Source organism: Poecilia formosa, unplaced genomic scaffold (assembly GCF_000485575.1).
Source record: "Poecilia formosa unplaced genomic scaffold, Poecilia_formosa-5.1.2 Scaffold2, whole genome shotgun sequence".
Lineage (NCBI taxonomy): Eukaryota > Metazoa > Chordata > Actinopteri > Cyprinodontiformes > Poeciliidae > Poecilia > Poecilia formosa.
In genome coordinates this window covers 3,570,776-3,591,153 of record NW_006799941.1, presented here as the reverse complement: position 1 = coordinate 3,591,153, position 20,378 = coordinate 3,570,776, and the positions used below count along the sequence as shown (strand labels likewise).

The window sequence follows — 20,378 nt, the reverse complement described above, 5'->3', positions numbered from 1 at the left end:
TAAATTCAGTACCTCATAAAACTATATTACTACGCAAGACTAAATAAAGTATTTTTTATGCAGGAATGTTTTGTCACAGGAAAGACTGCAGACTTGGTGAGGCTGCAACACTTCAAACACCGAGAAAAAACCAACTTTATTCACAGACCAACAAGTTTCAGCTGCTGGGTCAACAAGCTGAAATGTGTTGGTCTGTTAATAAAGTTGGTTTGGTGAGTCTTCACCTCAACAGATCCGTTTCTCTCCATTCACCTTCAGAGTCGTTGAAGTTGTGCCAGAAACGTTTGGAAGACTGCTGACTCCAGCAGAAAATCACCGACACCCTCCGCAGCGAAGGCACGCCACAGACAGACTGCTGAAGAAGGTGACTGTGTTCAAGTATGAGAAGATGAGTGGAAGGAAAATCTGTGGTAGAAAAGCTGAACAAGCAGCAGACATACGCTGCACAAACACAACATCTTACCAAGTATTTTTGGTCTAGTTTCAAGTGCAAATATCTTTGTACACTCGAAATAAGATAAAACTAACTTACAAGAAAATTTTTAGCAAGAAATGGGAGCTTGTTTTAAGTAAATAGTTTCTTAATATTGATGAAAAAGTTTTAGTTCCATTGGCAGATTATTTCACTAAATATATCTTTCAAGTTAATTTATCTGCCAGTGAAACTAGGACTTTCTCATCCAGACTAAAGAATTATTTGCTTAAAATAAGCCTCTATTTCTTGCTAAAGAAATTTGCTTGTAAGTTAGTCTCATTTCAAATGATCTAAAATATTTGCACTAGAAACTGGACCAAAAATACTTGGTAAGATTTTGTGTTTTTCCAGGGTAATTGCAGGTTTGTCAGCATTTTATAAGCAAAGCTGATTTAAGAGCTTAGAGTAGATTGATAAGACATAGACTGTGGCTGCGGCCGTCACGTTCCTTAAGCCATGACAGAAACAGCTGAACCCCGACTAGAGATGCACCGATCCAATAATATCTCTCAGCCCTGATACTGGAGAAAAAATAAAAGATAAAAAAAAATCAAGATTGGCTTTCTGTGACAATGTGGCCAATCCATAAGAGCAGATCTATTCAATTTAATTCTATGCTTTGAGCACCATTATGCTTTTTTATTTTATTTTACATTATACTTATAATTCCTAATTATACTTTCTGAGCCATTTGAAATGTTTGTTTTTGCATGTTTGACCAAATTAGTAAACCTATTGTTTTTGTCAGCTTCTTTACTATTTAATTTATATTGGCTGTTTTACTCCTAACTGCACCGTTTGACCAGCTTGTGAATCTGTTAGTGCATTTAAATGTGCTGTACAGGTGCAGACTTGTATCAATTTGTAATTCAGTACATTTATGTCCGTTTAAAAAAAATAGATAAACATTTTAAGTCGATTTGGTGCTGTTTTTCTTTAATGGATCCGCCAATACTAAATCACAGATATCTGTATCGAAAGTGAGAAAAGTAGATCTGTGGGTCCCTCACCTTGATTACACCCTGAACTAAGACGATGCCAACTACTCCAAAGTCTTTTATTTAGTTTAAAGTTTGTTTAGTATTCAATTTGAAATTCAAGGTGGAAAAGTCTGGAAGAAATTTGAAATTAACCTTCCTTAAAGCTCCACTGATAATTTAGGGGACGGGTTGTTTCAGATGCTGGGTTACTACGTTTCATTAAATCCAGAGTCAAGGCGGGCATCTACCAGGAAATTTCAGAGCCCTTCATGCTTCCCGCTGCTAACAAGCTTTATGGAGACGCCAATTTCATTTTCCAGCAGCACATGGCAGCGGCTTACACTGCGAAAAAGTCAAATACCTGGTTTAAAATGCATGATTTAGTCTGACCAGCAACTTGACCCGACCTAAACCCATTGGAGAATTTATGGAGCCGAGTCAAGAGAAGGACGAGAGACACCAGAGCCAAAGACGCAGACGAGCTTCAGGACGCTATTAGAGCAACCTGAACCGAACGCCTCAGCTGCAGGCTGAAAGAACCTGCAGACAGAACCACAGCAGAGTACTGACAACACACGAGCAGGTCACCATTACTTAGGAAGATTAGCTTTTTTATTATTGGTTTAATCTCACTGGAAAACTGAATGCAGGGTTTTTATTAGCTACGACAATCGAAAAAAAAAAAAACAATTTAAATGCATCACTGAATACTGGATTTAACTACACTGCAAAAACAAAATAAAGTATTTTTTTCTAGTTTTTGTGCAAATAAGAAATGAGCCAAAACAAACTTACAGATAACTTTTCAGCAAGATTATGTCGGAGCTTGTTTTAAGCCAATAATTTTTATATATTTGTCAAAGAATACTAGTTCCTAGTTTTCGATATTTTTCACTTGTATGAAAAAAGTATTTTTTGCAAGTGAAATAATCTGCCGGTGAATCTTAGTGAATTATAGACTTAAAACAAGCCAGTATCTTTCTACAAGTTACTTCTAAGTTTGTTTTTTTATTTCTTATTTGTACAACAAACTAAGCAAAGAATACTTGGTAAGACTTTTGTTTTGCAGTGTAATGTGTGGTTTTGTTTATTTGACTACAACAGAGCACATAAATCAAAATTCCCATGATTTACGGTCCTGTAAATGTGCCAAAATTAGCACAATAGCAAAATGTCATCTTTTTTTCCCAAAGATAATTACACAGAGAAAAAAAACTGATTAAACATACTAAAAATACCTCACTAAACATTTCACAAGAAATTACAACTTTTATTTTATGCAGCATGCAGTTCAGAAAGATTTTTGTTTCTGAATTCATTCAGTGATTTTCCAACATAGAGATACATTTTCAGGAAAACACGGATAATTTTTGGATTGTGGAAGCTAGGAAGTAAAACATTTCCCCAAAATGTGTCTACTTGTCCTTTGAAAAAAAAAATCCACACAAGTAAGTCCTTAAAATGTAAATGCACGCTTTACAGCGTAATGATGATCCTGGCTAACGGAGCAGACAGACGTATCAGAGTCAGCATGAGCACTGAAGTAATTTTACACTTTTAGATTTTAGGCTGCAAACCTGAGCTTGAGGTGGGAAATAGAGGCAGAAGGTACAAATGCTCATACCTTCCCAATCTTATTCAAATAAGCAAATGCAGCAAGGATTTTCTGAGCCCTGGCAAGCCACCAGTCAGAAGCTGGAACATTATCTCCAGAGTAAATAATGTCCTGGAGGACCAGTGGCTACCCAAAAATCACTTTTTAGAAAAATAGAGCGCTGCCCCAGGCTGCTATTATTAAGCCTCAGATCCAATAGGAAGTTGAACCTTTGATCTGTTTAGGGTACTGCGTATTTGCATTTTATAATGAGATCAAAGTGAAGTCCAGGACCAATGCAGAAGACAGCTCTGCGCCCCGTATCTGCACGCCCAACTACTTGCAGACTTCCCAGTTATCAAGATCATGCAAGCGCTGAAGACCTTCAGTGGAAAAAGCAGAGCGGGATTCAGAGTTTGTTGAGCAATCAACGGCAACCTAGTTTCTCATCCAACTAATTTTCTTCTCCTGTACACAGGTGCAAAAGAGAGAGAAAAAAATATATAATAAAGTCATGCCAGCAGCAAAAATCTCCTCAGCGGTTCAAGTTCAACAGCAAACATTTCAAGCATTTTCAGACTGGTTGAGAACTGCTTTAGATTTGATTTGGCATTCTTCACCTGGAAGAAATGCAGAGGGGAATTTACACTTTCTACCTGAAGAGAGCCCACGAGGAGCCGAGGGAAGGTTTCAGATGAGTGCGGAGGTCAACATTTCAGAGGGTTTTTTTTTTATCTCGTTTCTGCACTGGTAGGAAATTCACCAGAAAAGAAATCACATATACTGTCACTTTTTTCTCTTTTTTTCTTTTATTTTAGCATTTCACATTTTTAGACAGTAAAAAAAGAAACAGAGCTGGAGAATGGAGCAGGACGGGGTTTTTTTTGTGTTTTTTTTAGAAATATAAAATCACTGAATTTCTTGTTTTAGATTCAGAATATAAATTCATGTGGCTTCTTGTTAATGTGGCTCTCAAATTCAGTACATTAAGCTATTTTTAACAAAAAAAAAGGGTTCAAAATATGGATTTGTGAACAATTATTAAAAAAATCACACAATTAAGCTTCAGTGACCATAAAAAACACTGAAATCATCTGAATAAAATCAGTTTTGTTTTTTTTGTTTGTTTTTTGTTTTTTTGCCATATTACCCTCCATAAAGCATGCTGCTGCAGTCAGAGTATCGGTGGATCCCCCCTCACTTGCAGAGCCTTTATGCAACATTTGCCCCATTACCAGGTGTAGCTCAAGTGCTGATTAACCATTTCTGACACGCATGGTTGCATTCACGATGACAAAGACCAGATTTGAAACTTCTGACAACTCATTTGGAAACTTTAGGCAGGACTTATTCCGTTTACTCAATTCATACCGAGACTTTTTTTTTTTCATATATTTTACTCAATTGGAAATGCATCAAACGAGAAATTCCAGAATGCAAACTCAAGTACATCATTTCTTGATTTTTTTTTGTTAAGACATACTGATATGAAGGAATACATAGTTTTCTGACCCTGTGCTGGAGACTGCTCCTGAGATTAAAAGTTAATTTCTGGGTCAGCTTCCATTGCATGTAATGGCTTTGAAGTTGAAAAGACAGCGCTACAAATATTTATTGTGACAAAACGCTCCTTCCATATTGCACTACAGGAAATGGCTGTAAGCAGATGCTCCTTTTGGTAACATGCATTTAGAAATCCTTGCATGTGAAGTACTAAAGCAATCTGGCAGATTTTCAGAAACGGTGTGCCTCACATGAAGGAAGCTGCAGCGTATGAGCTGAATCACGCACGAGGCTGCTCAGACAAACTTGCAAAACATCAGTCAAAGGCGCCTCCGAGAGCTGCAGAGGGTGTGAGGAAAATCAGCCACTAATTGCTTGCTCATACATGCCGGGCGCATATTCCTCGCTCTTGAAGAAAAAAAAAAACAAAAACAAAAAAACAAAACACTGTTCACATTTTTGACCTTGATGAATTATATGTTTTTATTGACGGCACTTATTGATATTTCTTAAAAGCGGAGGCTAATGGAGTTGTGTTGAGAAGATTAAATGGGTTGCTGATGTCCAGATTAGCCAGGTCTCATCTCACAGGCACAGCTTGCATTATCATACAGAACTGACGCATGTCTGTGTGTGTGCGTGTGCCGAGTCTCAAATTGCTGCGAATGGCATCTCCAGGGGAACAGAAGAGCGATGACTATATCCGACCTACATTCACCCCATCCTGGCATGCTCGCTTTCAACTAATTACACACACTAACATGCATACTCAGTCAGGCTATCGGTGGAGTAATATCAGGGAAAAGCTGCAAGGAGAATGCTAATACAGTATGCATGCTGCAGAATAACACATCATTTTGGTGCTGTGAAAGTTATGATTGTCATAAACCTTTTACAGCTGTGCAAAAGTAATTTCCAGATGATGTGAAGAGGAACGTATCTTGGTGCTTAAAAGGAGTAAAAACAAAACTTAAGGCTATTGGAGTCCATTCAAAGGCCTCGAGGATAAAACGTCTAATAATAGATTCCATTCAAACATCTTGTGTGTTGAGAGTAATTCATATTTTAAACACATGGTTTTACACGTTTGATTTCTCAGAATAACTGACAGGGAAAATACGCCATTAACAAGAATTACGAAAAAAAGAAAAAAAAAGAAAAGAAAAAAAGGGTGACGCAGGCTAGAGCCTATGAGCGCATCTCCTTACCGCTCTTTCAGTTTCCTGAGCTGTACAGCATCCTGGTTAGAGTGATGTGGTTTTTCACACTTTTAATGTGCGGGCCATTTCTACATTTGCAACCCACTTGTAGGCTAGAATCTGACGATCTGTGCAAGCCATAACTAAACTTGAAAGCACTGGAGGAGCGTCAAACTGCACCACCACTGACTAATTTTGTGACTTACACTTTTACAAAAAAAAAACCTTATTCCAGTTACGTCAGCTCTTTTTTTTTTTAATGTATACACCCAACTATGCAAAGGATATCAATTCCTTCTGACTTTATACATATGTTGGTAGGAATGCAATGGTAGAGACCCCAAATGTCAACCAGTCAAGAGTGTATGTCGATCGCAGTCAATTGCATTTTAAATGCAAAAAAAATAAATAAATAACCTTAAACATATTAAACATGACAAAGCAGCTGCTAAAGTTGTGATACTCAAGATATGTTTGTAAAAATCCTTCCCACAGTGTGAAAATCTTCAGCTTAAACAGGACACCAAACGGCGCAAAACCACAAATAATCATGTGGCCCAAGATTTTAGCTCAGGTTCAATCAGCGAAAGCAATGAAGAAGATGGAAATGGCTGACCGTCTCCTCCTCTCAGTCTACTGTACTGACTGGTTATGGTTTTCTAAGAATACACATTATCTTGATTTCCTCCACTGTTACCATGTTTGCTGTTGTCTGAAACTTTCCTGTGAAATCAGTAGCTAGCGCAGAACTAAATGTAGTGGCTATGTTGCCTAGCAACCAGGAAATTTAGTCACTCCTTTTGTTGCAGAAGGTTGCAAAGAATGATGTGCAACGATAACGCCTTTAATGGCCAGGTTTTGGTTTTCTTTGAGATCTTATCTGCTGATTGGGATTTTCTCCTGTGCATCCTTACGTCTGCATGAAGTTTGAATTTATGAGCTGATGCTAATGATAAGTTACGTGCCTATTATATTATATTGATTAATAATAAACAAGTGATCTACCAGTAGACCAATTCTGAAACTAGTAGACTCTAAAATAAATAACTGTATTCAGGAATAGCTTTGTGGCCAAGAGTCTGTTATAAGTGTCAACAGCCATCAGATTGCTCAACTCCATTACTAAGGCTGTCTGAAAATGCTCAGTTACAGTTCTGGAACAAATGAAGAGTCCACTGCACTGAACCCTATTGAAAACCTGCATATTTAGCAACGTAAATATACATATTCTTTTCTTACCTCCACCAGTAACACTTTTAAATATCTATACGCATTTATAATCGCCCTTGTATAGTTTTTCAGCATTTTTTTTTTTTACGTATACTCCGGTAGCCAAGCAACGATATTTTGTGGCCAAATTCACTGTTGTGTATTTGTACAATGACAAGTAAGTCTAAGCTTTATATTTTATCCTCTGAGTAATAACCTGAATACTTTGAAGACCACACTATTGTCCAGACTATCGAGGCTGCAATCTCGATAAAAAGTGCATTTATTTGTAAAGTTTGATCAACAAGGGTCATACGCGCTTGCACCTGGATTTGTCCAACAACAACAGTTGAATATAACACTGCAACCCTAAAGCCAAGGTCTACAGAAAACCATTTAGTACTGAATGTAACAAGCCACTGCACACGAAGGTGGGTGGCACACAAAGCACAGAGCTGAAATCAGCGTTGGGTGAAAATGGCTGCAACTCAAATCAAGACTGCACGTATGCCGCCGGGTTACTGACAACTAAATAAGTAATGATGAAGGCAAAAGAGGAAACAACGGCTGCAAAATGAAACAATTAATTTCCTTACAACGTGCATTTTCACAAAAGCTAAAATCAATCCATCTATAACAACACATGCTTTCTCATCTCTGCCTCACCTACATTCATTCACATGCACAAGCACGCACACACACACACACAGGTCCACGCGCCAGATCTTGTCGCCCAAGGAAATGGGTTTCATACATCTTGTCTGACTGCAATAAAGCAGTGCCTAAGATTCTATTTCCAATAAACGTCGACTGATTGGAAAACTCATTCTAATATCAATTTCCATCTGGGGCCTTTAAAAGGCAATCAGCATAGCTTCATCTCGGTATATCATGGGCTCCTTGAGATGATGACACAGCACTGGCTTTCTCCTTCTGCATAATGGCCTTCTCCTATCAAAGCATCTGCAATGAATAATACCACCCATGAATGGGCTATTTAGTCTGTGTTCGCACAGATAGGGGCCACTTGTCTGAATATTAATCCAGGGTTTTACACTTCATATGGTTCTCTCAGGGCTGCAGTGTTTTTCATTCAGAGGAGTGAGGCACTTAGTGTGATTTGGCACACTCAGTTTTTTCCTTTTTTTTCTCTAAGCTTCCTAGGATGTGACAATGGTGATTACCAGAGGAACTACACTTTGTTTAAGATGCTCCCGCACCCAAAAAACAATGATTTGAGTCGGACAACATCGGTTTCAGCAAAATGCAGGTCCCAGAAATAACTTCCACAGGTTAAGAAAAACAAAATATCTCCCAACACAAACAAAAAGGTCGATATTTCATCTCTAAACAGCAGTAAAACGGGAAGTTGTAGACCATTATTGTCAACAAATCAAAGGAAATGACAGCAAAGAGCACCAGACGGCAACAAATATCAAGATCGTTCATTAATGCCTTTACCCTTCAGTGTCCTCTCGAAACAAAAGCAACATTTTGTTGCATAAAAACTTCTGTGACCGTTTGCTTGTTGATCCAGACCAAGCAAAAGTATTCAGACCTCCATGATGTCATGATAAAATCAATTTGTAGAGCATTCTGGGCAGGAGGAAACTGCGGCATTGTTTTAATTTTTTTCATGAGTTAAAAAAAAAAAAAGAAAAGAAGATGAAATGAAGTAAGATGTGCATTTGTGGCCTCTGGGATTGAACACATTGTAGAAACTCCATGTAAGTCTATCAGAGGACCAGCTCTGGACATGTGGATACAGAAAGTTTTCTCCATCTTGCTTCACAAAACAGATCAAGCTCTATCGATATTTCATGCACGCTTCTTGTTCCTTACCTTCCAGCCGCTGCCTGCCTCCCTGTAGTAGGGGAAGTTATCACAGATCCACTGGTAGATCTCGCTCAGCGTCATCTTCTTCTTTGGCGAGCTGTTGATGGCGAACGTGATGAGGCTGGCGTAGCTGTAAGGAGGCTTGCCGTCCTTGTGCTGCTGCACCTCCTCCTGATCCAGCGTGGTGGTGTGATCCAGTAAGGTGCTCTTCTTGCCCATCCCGGGCCCGTGGGCATTCTGGGCGTCTGTCTTGCGGATGGCCGCCTGCATGGTCAGCTGAGGGAGCCAGTCCATGGAGGTCAGGCTGCTCTCCAGCTCCGACGTCATGGTGACGGCAGGCCGGGCAGGAGGGAACGGGGGTAAAATTTAAAAAAAAAAAAAAAAAAAAAAAAAGCCGGAGGAAGTGGTTAACGTTGGTGAAAACAGTCCAAGTATTGGAACTGACAAGGAAGAGAGATGAAATGAGGATAGCTCAAGACGTCAGCATTGCGTCTTCTGTGCGTCCCTGGAGAAACAAAGAGGAGAGAGAGAGACGTGCTTTTATTAGCCAAAGGTTTATTTCATGGAGTACATTACAGCAGAGAGAAAGACACCGTTCATCTGCCACACAGCAGCAGACGAAAAACACAAGAAAAGCTCCTTGGCAGTTTCCACAACATCACCCAACCGCCTTTATGAAGTATCCTCATATTCTGCACACTAGAGATCACAAGCCCACCACTTTCTCCACCACTTGCTGCTCTCAAAGCTGACTCATAGCTGGGACTCCATCTGCACAGAGAGAGTAAATGCCAAGCAATTGTTTTCACAACTGCCAGCCAAATGGGGGAACGGCTCAGGAGGAATTCCGACTCTCTCGAGGGTAGTAAACCCCTTCTACATTTTTATCCCTGCTGCTCGCCTAACCGCCCGCCTCCTCCAAACGGAGCTTCTGTCGTAAACAAGCCAACTAGAGTCATCTTGCAAACTGTCCTCCACTATGTGTGTGTGTGTGTGTGTGTGCGTGTGTGTGTGTGTTAGCCATGTTGCGCAGAAACCAGCCAGCAACAACCTGTCTCGCTGTCTCTCTCGGCACACCGCCATGCCGCTCTTTAAATAGATGATCCGTGTAGAAAGGCCAAAAGTTATGAACACAGGAATGTAGGGGTAAAAAAAAAAAAAAGAAAAAGAAAGAGAGAAACTGGGCGGGATGACACTGCAGTCTGTTGGAGAGGGGCCTGGCGGGAACATTCGGGAGGGTGAGGAATCCCCACTTTGTTGTGGGATTTTCTTTTTTTTTTTTTGCTTCTCTTGACTAAATATGCTCAGAAGTGTGTGTTTGTTGGTGTGCGGCAGCTTCAGCATATTCAAGTCTGAGTGTGTGCCGTTTGGCTCTGAACAACAGGAGTCTTGAGGCCACCTCATTGGTTAAATCATGCATCTTTCAGTGACATGCAGGCCTAACAAGCTATCCCAAGATTTCATGACTTCACTTGGACTTCAAAATATATCACGATTGCAATCAGTGTGTGCAACATTCACGTCGCAAATCAGTGTATGATTAGTTTAATAATCGACTACTCAGATTTTTATTTTTTAAAGTCTCATTCTGCAGATTTGTATATTAGAAATACATTAAAATATGCAAATAAACAAGAAGAACATCTTATTGCCAAAAATGCATAAAACAGCATTCCTTTAGTGAATGCTTGAGGATAGGTCTGCAGCTGAAGGAAAAAAGCTCAGGCCTTTCTGCTTGACTGAACATCAATATAAGGTATGGCTGATCTGTTGATTATTTGGATTAACTGATTAATAATTGAATAACAAAAGGCGCTTAATAGGATTTTTTTTTTTCTTTTTTACAGAATCAGAACCAGGTGAAGCTAAAACTATTCTGCTTGAGTTCAGGGTAGAATATATTTACAGATCTAAGTTTTTTTCATTTTAAGGCCAAAATGTGGATATTTTCTGTACATTTAACTTAATTACTGCTCTGAGTCTGCTGTTCTTTCAGCAAATGGCTTTTTTGAGTCTGTAGACTCCAGTTTACGATTAATCAATTACTACATTAGCTGGTGATTATTTCAATAATCGATTAATCCCGATTCATCCTTTAATCCCAGTTAATCCCTTCAGTCCTAAAGGAGTGTTTGGAGAGCAGTAACTGTCGGTGAATATATTCCAAGTGTTTTGAACCTGCATGTTTCATGATAAGGTAATATTGAGCAAGTTGGACAGAGTCTCAGGGCAGCAGATGTTCACACTGAACACTAATGACGTCGCCCAAAATGCTAAAGGTCACAGAGAGCAGGAAGCTCAGATAAGGACAGGAAATAGGCATATATGGCAACTGCTTTAGTCATCATATTATTTACCAATGTTATTGTCAGTGCAGGATATTTTAATATCGCGCAGCTTTAACAAGAGTAAACCTGCTGGTTAATTGTTAACATCTTGTTAATAGCATAACCGAAGGCGCTATTCAGATCAGATGGTGAAAATTCATGTATTTTTTTTCCCCCATATTGCAGGGTTAAAAAAATTTCTTTGTATTGTCAATTTTTTCCAATATGCTGCAGCTCCACTTTTGACGTTAATCATACTTTTAGAAATCCCGGAAAGGAAGTCATGCTGTTTCAAAAAAAGCCGAAACTGATAAAATAAAATTCCATAAAATAAAAATCAGCCATCAAAAATGCCGGGTTCTCTGTGTGAACCAAGGAGCGGCTGAATATTTCTAAGCGCATCCCGAAGTCGCTGCAGTGTTGTGTTATGTTAGCCTGGTAACAGCTCCGGGGATGACATCACGTGCAGCGCTGGCAGGTAACGCAGGCGGAGCTATGCTTGATGACAACGGGAACAAAGACTTTCAGCTAACAGTTTATTATTCAGGGATTAGAGGGATCATTCTTAGCAACTTGTCCAGGTTTGTAGCGGCTGTTTTTAGCAAGCATGACAATCCCCTCCACCTTTACTCCTGCCGCTCTGTCTGAGGGCTCAGCCTGCAGATATAAAGTGAAAGGTGAGTAGAGGAGCTCTGAGATGTTTTAATTTGTTTTCCTGCATATTCTCAAATCCCCATTTCCACATGTCCTGACATTTAAACTTCTTCCTTGATAACTGTTGCCCTTCTTCCCTCCATCTTCTCTTTTAATTTTGTAAAATGACTTGAAATATTTTTTAGATCTCTAGAAAACTTTAACCAGAGCCACATCATGTAAACAACTTGCTTGTTGGCATGGTGACATAGCACAGCAGATATAAAAACTACAGAAATACTACACAATATAATTGAAGCAGCAAAGGGTATTAAAAAATGCATTTACTGCCAAAGGAATGAATAAATTCTGGTTTTGAATGTATTCAATCAAATCTACTTCTTTTCCAAGACCTTCTGTATTATCTGTGGTTCAGCTTCACAGGGTTTCCACATATTTATCATTTCAAACTTTTATTTACTGACTCAAATATCTAGACTTTATTCTGCTTTTCCATAACATTTTGGATATTATGGATATTTCTGAGAATCATTTCTGAAGGCTCATTTTGTGAACTCTGATCTTTTTATTTGATCTGTAAAATTTCCAAATTATGGCAGTGCTTTGTTAGCAGTTTGGCATTTTAATAACACTTAGCCTAAGGAGCACAGGTCCAGTTCAAACTGAATTTGGTTTGAAGTTTAAAAAATAAAATGTTTCTTTGATTTTTCAATTAGTATGCATTTGACAGTAGGTCAAATAAAATAAAGTGTTAATCTGGGTTTGATTTGACAATTCAAAGCTGAATAATATGTAAATACAAGTCAATTTAAAAATAAGGGAGGGGGAAAAACAGCAGAACATTTTTTATCTGTAGTTTTGTATTTTTCATGTCTTCCCAGAAATGAAAAATAGTCGAAGGAAATGCCAGACCTTTCCAGACTGTGTAGGAGCCCTAATGCTAGCATTACAGGAATGAAATGAAATTATCTGTAATGTCATTAAAGTCAACATGTTACCTCATGATTTCCTTTGAATAAGCTCCATCTAAGTCAAAATGCAGCTGATGGTCAGAATCACATTTGGTAGAAATGCAGTCAGAATTCAAGCAGCAGGGTGCAAAATGCCCACAAAAACCAAATGTATCTTTTCAAAAATAATAATTTAACTACGATAGTACATTTTTATCACATATCCAAAATGTGGCTCAAGTATATTAAAATCTTTTTTTTTTTTTCATATGCAACAAATGCAAAGTGCTTCAGAAAACAAAAATATTAAATAAGATTCTGCAACTTTTTGTGGTAATAAGCAACAACAGGAATCATGAGGAACTCCCAAACTGAACAAACTCCTCTGGCAGCATTCGAACAGAAACTGTTTATGTTAATACTTTTCAGCTGATGTCTCACAGCAGGGGGCTGCAAGGGCCCGGCAGCCAATTCAAGATCCTCCATTAGTGCGGACGAGCGGAGGATAAGATGAAGGCATTTCTGCAAAACTAGACAAAATTCAAAGAAGGGAAATACCCAATTTGACGGCAGGAGATAATTTATTGCAAAAGAAACTGGTCTAAAACCATTCCCTTATGATCAGAGCTAAATTTCATCAGACACATTTTAACAAGAAAGGCGGTTTACTATTTACTTCATTTTTAGACTAGTTTTAAAGTGATGTTTCTGTTTGAAAAGAGTAAAGTTTTAATCTGGAGGGCTGAAATGGGGATTGGCAGAGGTAAAGTGGATGGTGCATTGTTGTGTTTATCACCATGTTTCAAATGTTAAGCTTTCAAACCAATTTCGTGTTTGCAAAAATCGGACTGAAGAGGCTTCTTTTGGCTGCAGCTTCAAGTTGGCAAAACATTAAAACAGCTTGTTGAGCCATACTGGATAAAAACGGGAATATTCGGAGGGCGCACACACAAAAAGACAACAAATAAAAATATTGTGCTAGAAATGTGCAAGGATGTTGAGATAAATTAGCGTTTTGACTGTCACCTTATCACATTTCAAAACATCCACATTGGTTTTGCATATTTTCCCTTTAGTGTGTTCACTTCAAATCCGGGCATTTGGTTTCTGGTGTGTGTGGTTAAAAATATCCCATATTTACATGCTCCGTCTAATTTTACACTCATGACCTTTTTCAAAGTGTCACTGATTTTAATACCTAATGAAGTCACAGCATGCAGTTTGTAATTCTCTGTTGTAAGACAACGCGAGAGTCCGACTGAGACGGTCCTGTTCCTGACAGAATATATGGAATCACTTTGAGGCCGTTCAGTCTGTTGTTTCATTTTGCAGCAGTTTATCAATCCCGTTTTCTGGTTTTGAAGAAAAAGTACCTCTACTGCATTAATTTACACTGGCACAGTGGACACCCAGTATTTTGGGGGAGACCACAGCCGCCTGTGAAAAGTTAAATCTGTGAATACAGGAGTTATAAAAACGCCTATTTTGATAGTTTAAACACCAAAAAATAACTTATTGTACATTAACGCACACAGTGGAAACCATCTTAGCATTACCACAGAAGCTAACATCTCAAAGTTCTTCCTCTTGGGAGTTAATCAGCACCAAGAAAAAATAAATGGAGCTCCTGGATTGGAAATGCCACCCAATAGCAAGTACAAATGCTAAAAGGCATCTCAGCTTCCAAACTGCATTTCTTTAATGCAAACATAAAATAAAGCAGATTTTTCAAGATTTAGAAAAAATTCCCAAATAAGTGGCAATCCACTGTCCTTAGGCTTTCCATACATAAATCTAATTTTGTTCAGCTGGTTTCTTAAAGCCAACTAAGAAAGAGTTTTGCTTTTCTTCCAGGGTCCACCTGCATATTTCCTAATTACAACCTCTCCATCTTCTTCATACTTTCTCCAAATTTTACATTGCTGATTGGAAACAACAACGTTTTAAAAACTCCATGTTAATTTACCTTCTTCAAATAATGTCCATTCTTTTTTTTGATGGGTTCAACGCTTATCTTAAGGTCGATAAGCGTTGCCTTTTATTACAGAAATTCAACTTGTACTGTGATTCAAGATGCACCATTTAGAATCATCTTGTGTCATATGTTCTCTATACAATTGTTTCTACTAAAATTAATGGACTAAAACATCCTATAAAGTTATGATTTTATATTTGGTTAGATATTTGTATTCCTTAATCAACCCAGAATTTCATATATTCCTGAATGATACAAGTTTTCATGCACCATCATGGTATTTACCCTTGCATCTTCAAATTTTGCTTTTTTTTTGTTTGTTTAAATAGTATAGTAAAAAAAAACCTAAAGTTTCTTTCCTATTACAGCATGTCAATATGAACAAATGAACCAAGAAAGAACCAAACTAGTACTTCTGGAAGCCAGTGTAGGTGATGAGATTAGAAACTGATGAAAAGGCCAGATTCATGGACACACACGCCATTTGGCCCTTCATGCTAATGATCCAGCTGCTACATAATCCGTGGAGCCAAGATACTGTCTTCATTAGAGAACCTTTAGGCGGTGGCAGTATTGATAAGGCGCAACAAGAGCAGGCAGTTAGACGGCCCCCCTGCTGCCTTCATCCCTCAGACTGGGGTACAGCCAGGCCTGCTGCTACATCGGCAGGGACAGTCCAAAAATGTTCACTAGTGGGTCTGTGGGAGGGCAGCCAAGTGGAAGCGAAGGAGGCAGGTTGAAAGATAATAAAAGATAGAAGTGACAGATCACTATAGGTGCTGTAAGGGTGAGTGTGTTTAGTAACAATTGGAGGTGGCAGAGAGCAGAAAGAGGTCTGACCACGAGCTCGAGCGGACACACTCTGAACCAAACGAAACCACCCCGATTCGGATTCAGGAAAACGTGTGGCGTCACAGTCATTCTAAATAAAAGGAAATGTTTTATTAATCACCTATTTGTTTTCAGGAAAGAGGTGGATTTAATCCTAGGGCCCGGAAAAAATGGTCCATTTCATTTTCTATTCAAAACACTCAGAGCAAAATCTACCATTAAGCCCTGAGGGATAAAGGATTGCTGAGTAACACACTGAATGTTTTTTTTTTAAATTCTTAATTTCCCAACTTCTTGACAGGACTCGTCAACAGCGCAGCTGCTTCGTCAAAGCATTGCTGCTTTACCTGTGCCAGGTTCTCTCAGTAAAGAATCCCCAATGAAGCAATAAGATGAGCAACAACCTGGGATTACTCAACGCAGAACATTACATCAACTTGACCATGTTAAGCAAGGATGTCCGGGGAAGCAAGTCAGCAACTGCGTCAGAAAAATCAGTGCCGCTCCCCCTCTCAGCTATTGCAAAATTGATGCATCTACTTAGCATGCACTTAAAATTTTAGTACCCATAACAATGCACGGGCCCAGCTGAAATTAATATTTCAACTGAAGAGCTGCTGCTGTGACTGGCACTTAGTGTGAGGACAATCACCAATCATTTAAGTCTATTTCAGACAGAACAGGCTGTGGCTAAAAGTCTAAAGACTTATATATTGCAGCAATTACAACACAATGAATTACCAGGACATCACTGCTGAAGACAACGAAACTAAAGGCAAAGCATTGTCATGCCCGCTTCAAAATGTAAGATCCGAAACGGATCCAGTGATTGCGACCATAAACACCAAACCATAATTAATCAGAGACGAACAGCACTAAGATAGTGAATGCAGAGCACGTTTGATCGTCATCAGATTTAACCTTTGTGGTAACAGGCGAAACTTTGCCCCAAAAAAGGGAACTACTCGGTGAAGCAGAAATAGGGGAGTCCCGCGTAAAGGGAAGTACGTCAATGAAATTGGTTTTACTAACACAGAGCCAGTTTCCTTTTTCTGAAACCACACAAACTTTAATGCTTGCTTAAACCGTGTAGAAACTGTATTGCTATAGTTGTTCATTTTTACCATTTTTCTAAATAAACATGACACCTTTCACAGAGCAAACAGTATTCAGATCAATGGAGTCCGAGTTTGGAGACGTGTCGACTGAGGTCATTGGCACATCTGAGTCACTTCTGACATATTGGCACTGCGCAAAAAAAAATACCTTTCACTAATGTGGTGAATGGTGGCTCTTTTAAAATGCAAGTAGGTGTTCTAAATTTTACACTTCCATCATCACCTTATCCACAGGCTCAATAATGCCTTCTTTTATGTAAGAGATCCAGAAATTAGATGAGAAAACCGCACTTGATTGGTGCATCTCTAGCATAAATAAATTGACTTAATTTCCCACTTATTAGAAAGTAAGAATGCATTAATTAATCGGACAGTTATCAACAGACCTAATGCTGGAAATTTTATTTTTGTTGAATCAAGTCTAGTACCACAATCACAAGAATGTGCAACATTTTCTCTCGACATCTATAAAAACAAAAGAGGAATCTGAAAAGCCAGAAAAAAGTCTGATTGCAACATTTCCACTTCACACTGTATGTTAGCTGCATGGCAGTTCCTGAACCCTTTTGTGTCCTTATGTGCACTTTACACGTACTTCAAGTTTACAATTTGTGATCATATATTTAAGTGACTTAATGCAAACTTAATGTTTGCATTAAGTTCAGTGACTTAATGCAAACATTAAATCACTGAACAGAACGGTAAAGGGTGCTGCTTTCTTTATCCAGTGTGAATTTTTACTATGTTATCAATGTTTCTTCCATTCCCTGATAAACTTACAAGCTACAGGTTTAAGAGCTGAAGCGAAACGCTTAAAACTTGTAAAGTAGGATATACCTCTGGAAAAAATTAAGAAACCACTTAATTTTTTTTCCTTCAGTTTCTCTGATTTTACTTTTTATAGGTATATGCTTGAGTAAAATCAACATTGTTCTTTTATTCCATGAACTCTGAAATTCCAAGCAAAAAAACTTTGCATTTGGAGAAAATTAGAAAAAGTCAACAAAGATGAAGCACTTTCAGACCTCAAATAACGCAAAGAAAACAAGTTCATGTTCATTTAGGAACAACAATACTAATGTTTCAACTCAGGAAAAGTTCAGAAATCAATATTTGGTGGAAAAAAAACAGGTTCACAGTAGAGGGCTCTCCACATTTTTTTTTCACAGCTGTACACAGCCAACATACAGCAATGAGTTCTGTAAAGTTGCTATAAAGTGGAACAAACATCAGGAGCACCGCTTGTAAATTTTCTCCCTTACAACTTTGACTATGTAAAGCTCTTTTAATAAGATACCTGAAGGAAACATGTTTGAAAGTCCAGAGTTTTCTCCAACTACACAAAGCATAGAGTAACGCACCGCTGCTCCATCCCCATCTGTTGCAGTGCACTGCCAGTCAGCTGGCCAAAAGCTTCTTAAAATGTTCTCCTAGTTATTAAAAATAATAATAATAAAAAAAGAAACACCTACATTTGGCCATCTGGAAACAGAGCGACATATTATAGGTGTATAATAAAAAAACAATTTAAATAACGAATATATATATATATATATATATATATATATATATATATATAATTTTTTTAGGAGGATAAGGCCTTCTTGTTGCTTTTCTACTTTAATTGAAAACAGTTGGATCATGTTATATATTTTGCTTTGTGTGAATATTTGTGGTGTTTTTACTCAAGGTCATAGGTTTCCACTCAGGTCATGCTTCCTAACAGGTTGCACTGGTTAAATGTTACATTCCTGTCTCCAAAATGTGATGAAGTGGTCACAACTTAGAGTCTGATAAAGAATGGATAATAAAAATAGCAGCTCAGTGCTGGGAATATCAGCTGCTGTTTCTGTGTCCGCTGTGTAAAGCGTCAGGACATAATGCACTACTAGTACTATTAATCCTGTTAAAAATTAATAGACCTTATTACATGTACTTCACTAGTGTTGATTATCATCTTAACATTATATGCCATAATATCTGTAATTTTGCTTCTACTTGGCCCCACCAAAGAAACGGATAACAGAAGCTTTTAAAAGCATTATTTTCCCCCTTTTAGCTTATGTTAATGTCACTGGATACTGGATTTCATTATTGAAATCCAGTATCATAATGTAAACTTTAAAAAAAAGCACATTCACTTTAGTGAGCTTTTTTTTTTTTGTTAAATTTGACAAAAAGAGTTTCTGAAATTAGAAAACATGCAAAAGCTCCGAGATTTTCAACATAATACATGAAACTTGTACATTTTAGAGTTTATAGAATGCATATGATAGTAGATAAATAAAACAAGTAGTAGTGAGTGAAAAATATATGCTTTTTAAAATTGATCCAGTTAATCAATGCTTCCATTTTTTCCATTATATTAAGTATAAATATGCTTTTTAAACAACAGCATTTACACTTGCAGTTGCTGAGTGTCAAGTAAAAAAAATTGCAAAACCTCCAAACTGACAAAAAGACAGAAATTATTGCGTATTTACAAAGATAAAAATAGTCCAAGTGGGTAAATTCTACTCTCTACCCAGAACATCTGGTTGCCTTCTGAGAAGAACTTCCTGTCGAATACCTGTGTATTACTGTCATCATTTCCTCTCTGAGCAAAGTAGGCTATTCAGTTCACATTCTTACTCCCACTAGCAGACAGACGACTGTTGATACATACCAGGCCAGCGAGCTCCTGCGTTTATCTGCAATTTCCGAGATTAATCCCTTTTTACTGCAGTCAAGCATCCGTCAAGAGCGACGCTCCGACAGCGTGCGTCTGCTCAGCCACAGAGACTCGACCATTAAGACCCGTGATGACTGTGCTGTTGTATCTGCTTCTTCAGAACTGCAGGCATGATGAATGATTAAAAACAGTGTCACTGCAATTCAAACAGGCCACAATAAATATTTACACCAGTGATTCTTAAATGCTGCCCAGAACCCAGAGACGGCGAGGAGGGAGAGCTCATTTGTGACAAGAATCTTCTTGTAGTGTGACGGTAACTTGGCGGAAAGGAGGGGAAACGTGAAGCATGCTCCTTCTGTTATGCCTGAAGATTTGGCACATGCACTCATAACAACAACAGTGATGTAACCTGGTAACAAGGCTCTGGCATCCGCACTCTCGACCGAAACCTGGGTCATACCTTCCATATCAGTGGCTTTATATTAGTGCGGGAGAAAACCCTTGTTTTCCTAGCGATAGCCGAGGGTGTAAACACGGAGGGGTGGGGACTCTGCTCACCTGCCCTTCAGTCAAAAGACACTCCTCACTTTTTCCACCGCTGCAGTAAAAGGACTTCAGTTATTTTTGACATCTCTCAAAATAAAATAGCATAGAGCCTTGGTATTTTTTTTTTTTTTGCACGAGCTCTGCAATCATGCAGCAAATGGCCTCAGGCCTCATTGCCATAATTAAAAAGAAAAAAAAAGAAAGAAAAAAAAGCAGGTAGCAGCCATGCCAAGGCGACAGCTTTTAATGTCGGCTTTCCTTCTCAATTAAAGGCTTAATGGTTCCGGTGAAGCCAGCCCCAGGAAGAACGCATTAATACCCCGGTCCTTACTAGCATTTTTAGGATGTGTCAATTATCACTTTGCCACTCTCACTGCTGAACCCATTGTTCAGATTACTGCTCCGTGAAACAGACTTGGCTGCCCAGCAGAGGCCTTACACCTCTGAATATGTATTCCAGAGTACTTATTGTCCAAGTACTATACAGGTAAATTAGATTTTTTTTTT

At 38.4% G+C, this 20,378-nt stretch overlaps 1 protein-coding gene across 2 annotated transcripts in view; it reads right to left on the bottom strand.

Moving 5' to 3' along the window:
• The window catches only part of foxj3 (forkhead box J3), a 102,739-nt gene that overhangs the window by 53,020 nt on the left and 29,341 nt on the right, over nt 1-20,378 (bottom strand). The window contains exons 1-2 of one of the 2 annotated variants that reach the window (XM_016670695.1): nt 19,317-19,446; nt 8,803-9,301 (exon numbers count right to left, since the gene is read on the bottom strand). In XM_016670695.1, coding sequence (XP_016526181.1) covers nt 8,803-9,123 — 321 coding nt within the window. In that variant the 5' untranslated portion in view covers nt 9,124-9,301; nt 19,317-19,446. Of the gene's footprint in view, nt 1-8,802; nt 9,302-19,316; nt 19,447-20,378 lie in introns of those variants that run through there. The other variant, XM_007550059.2, reaches the window with a different exon arrangement.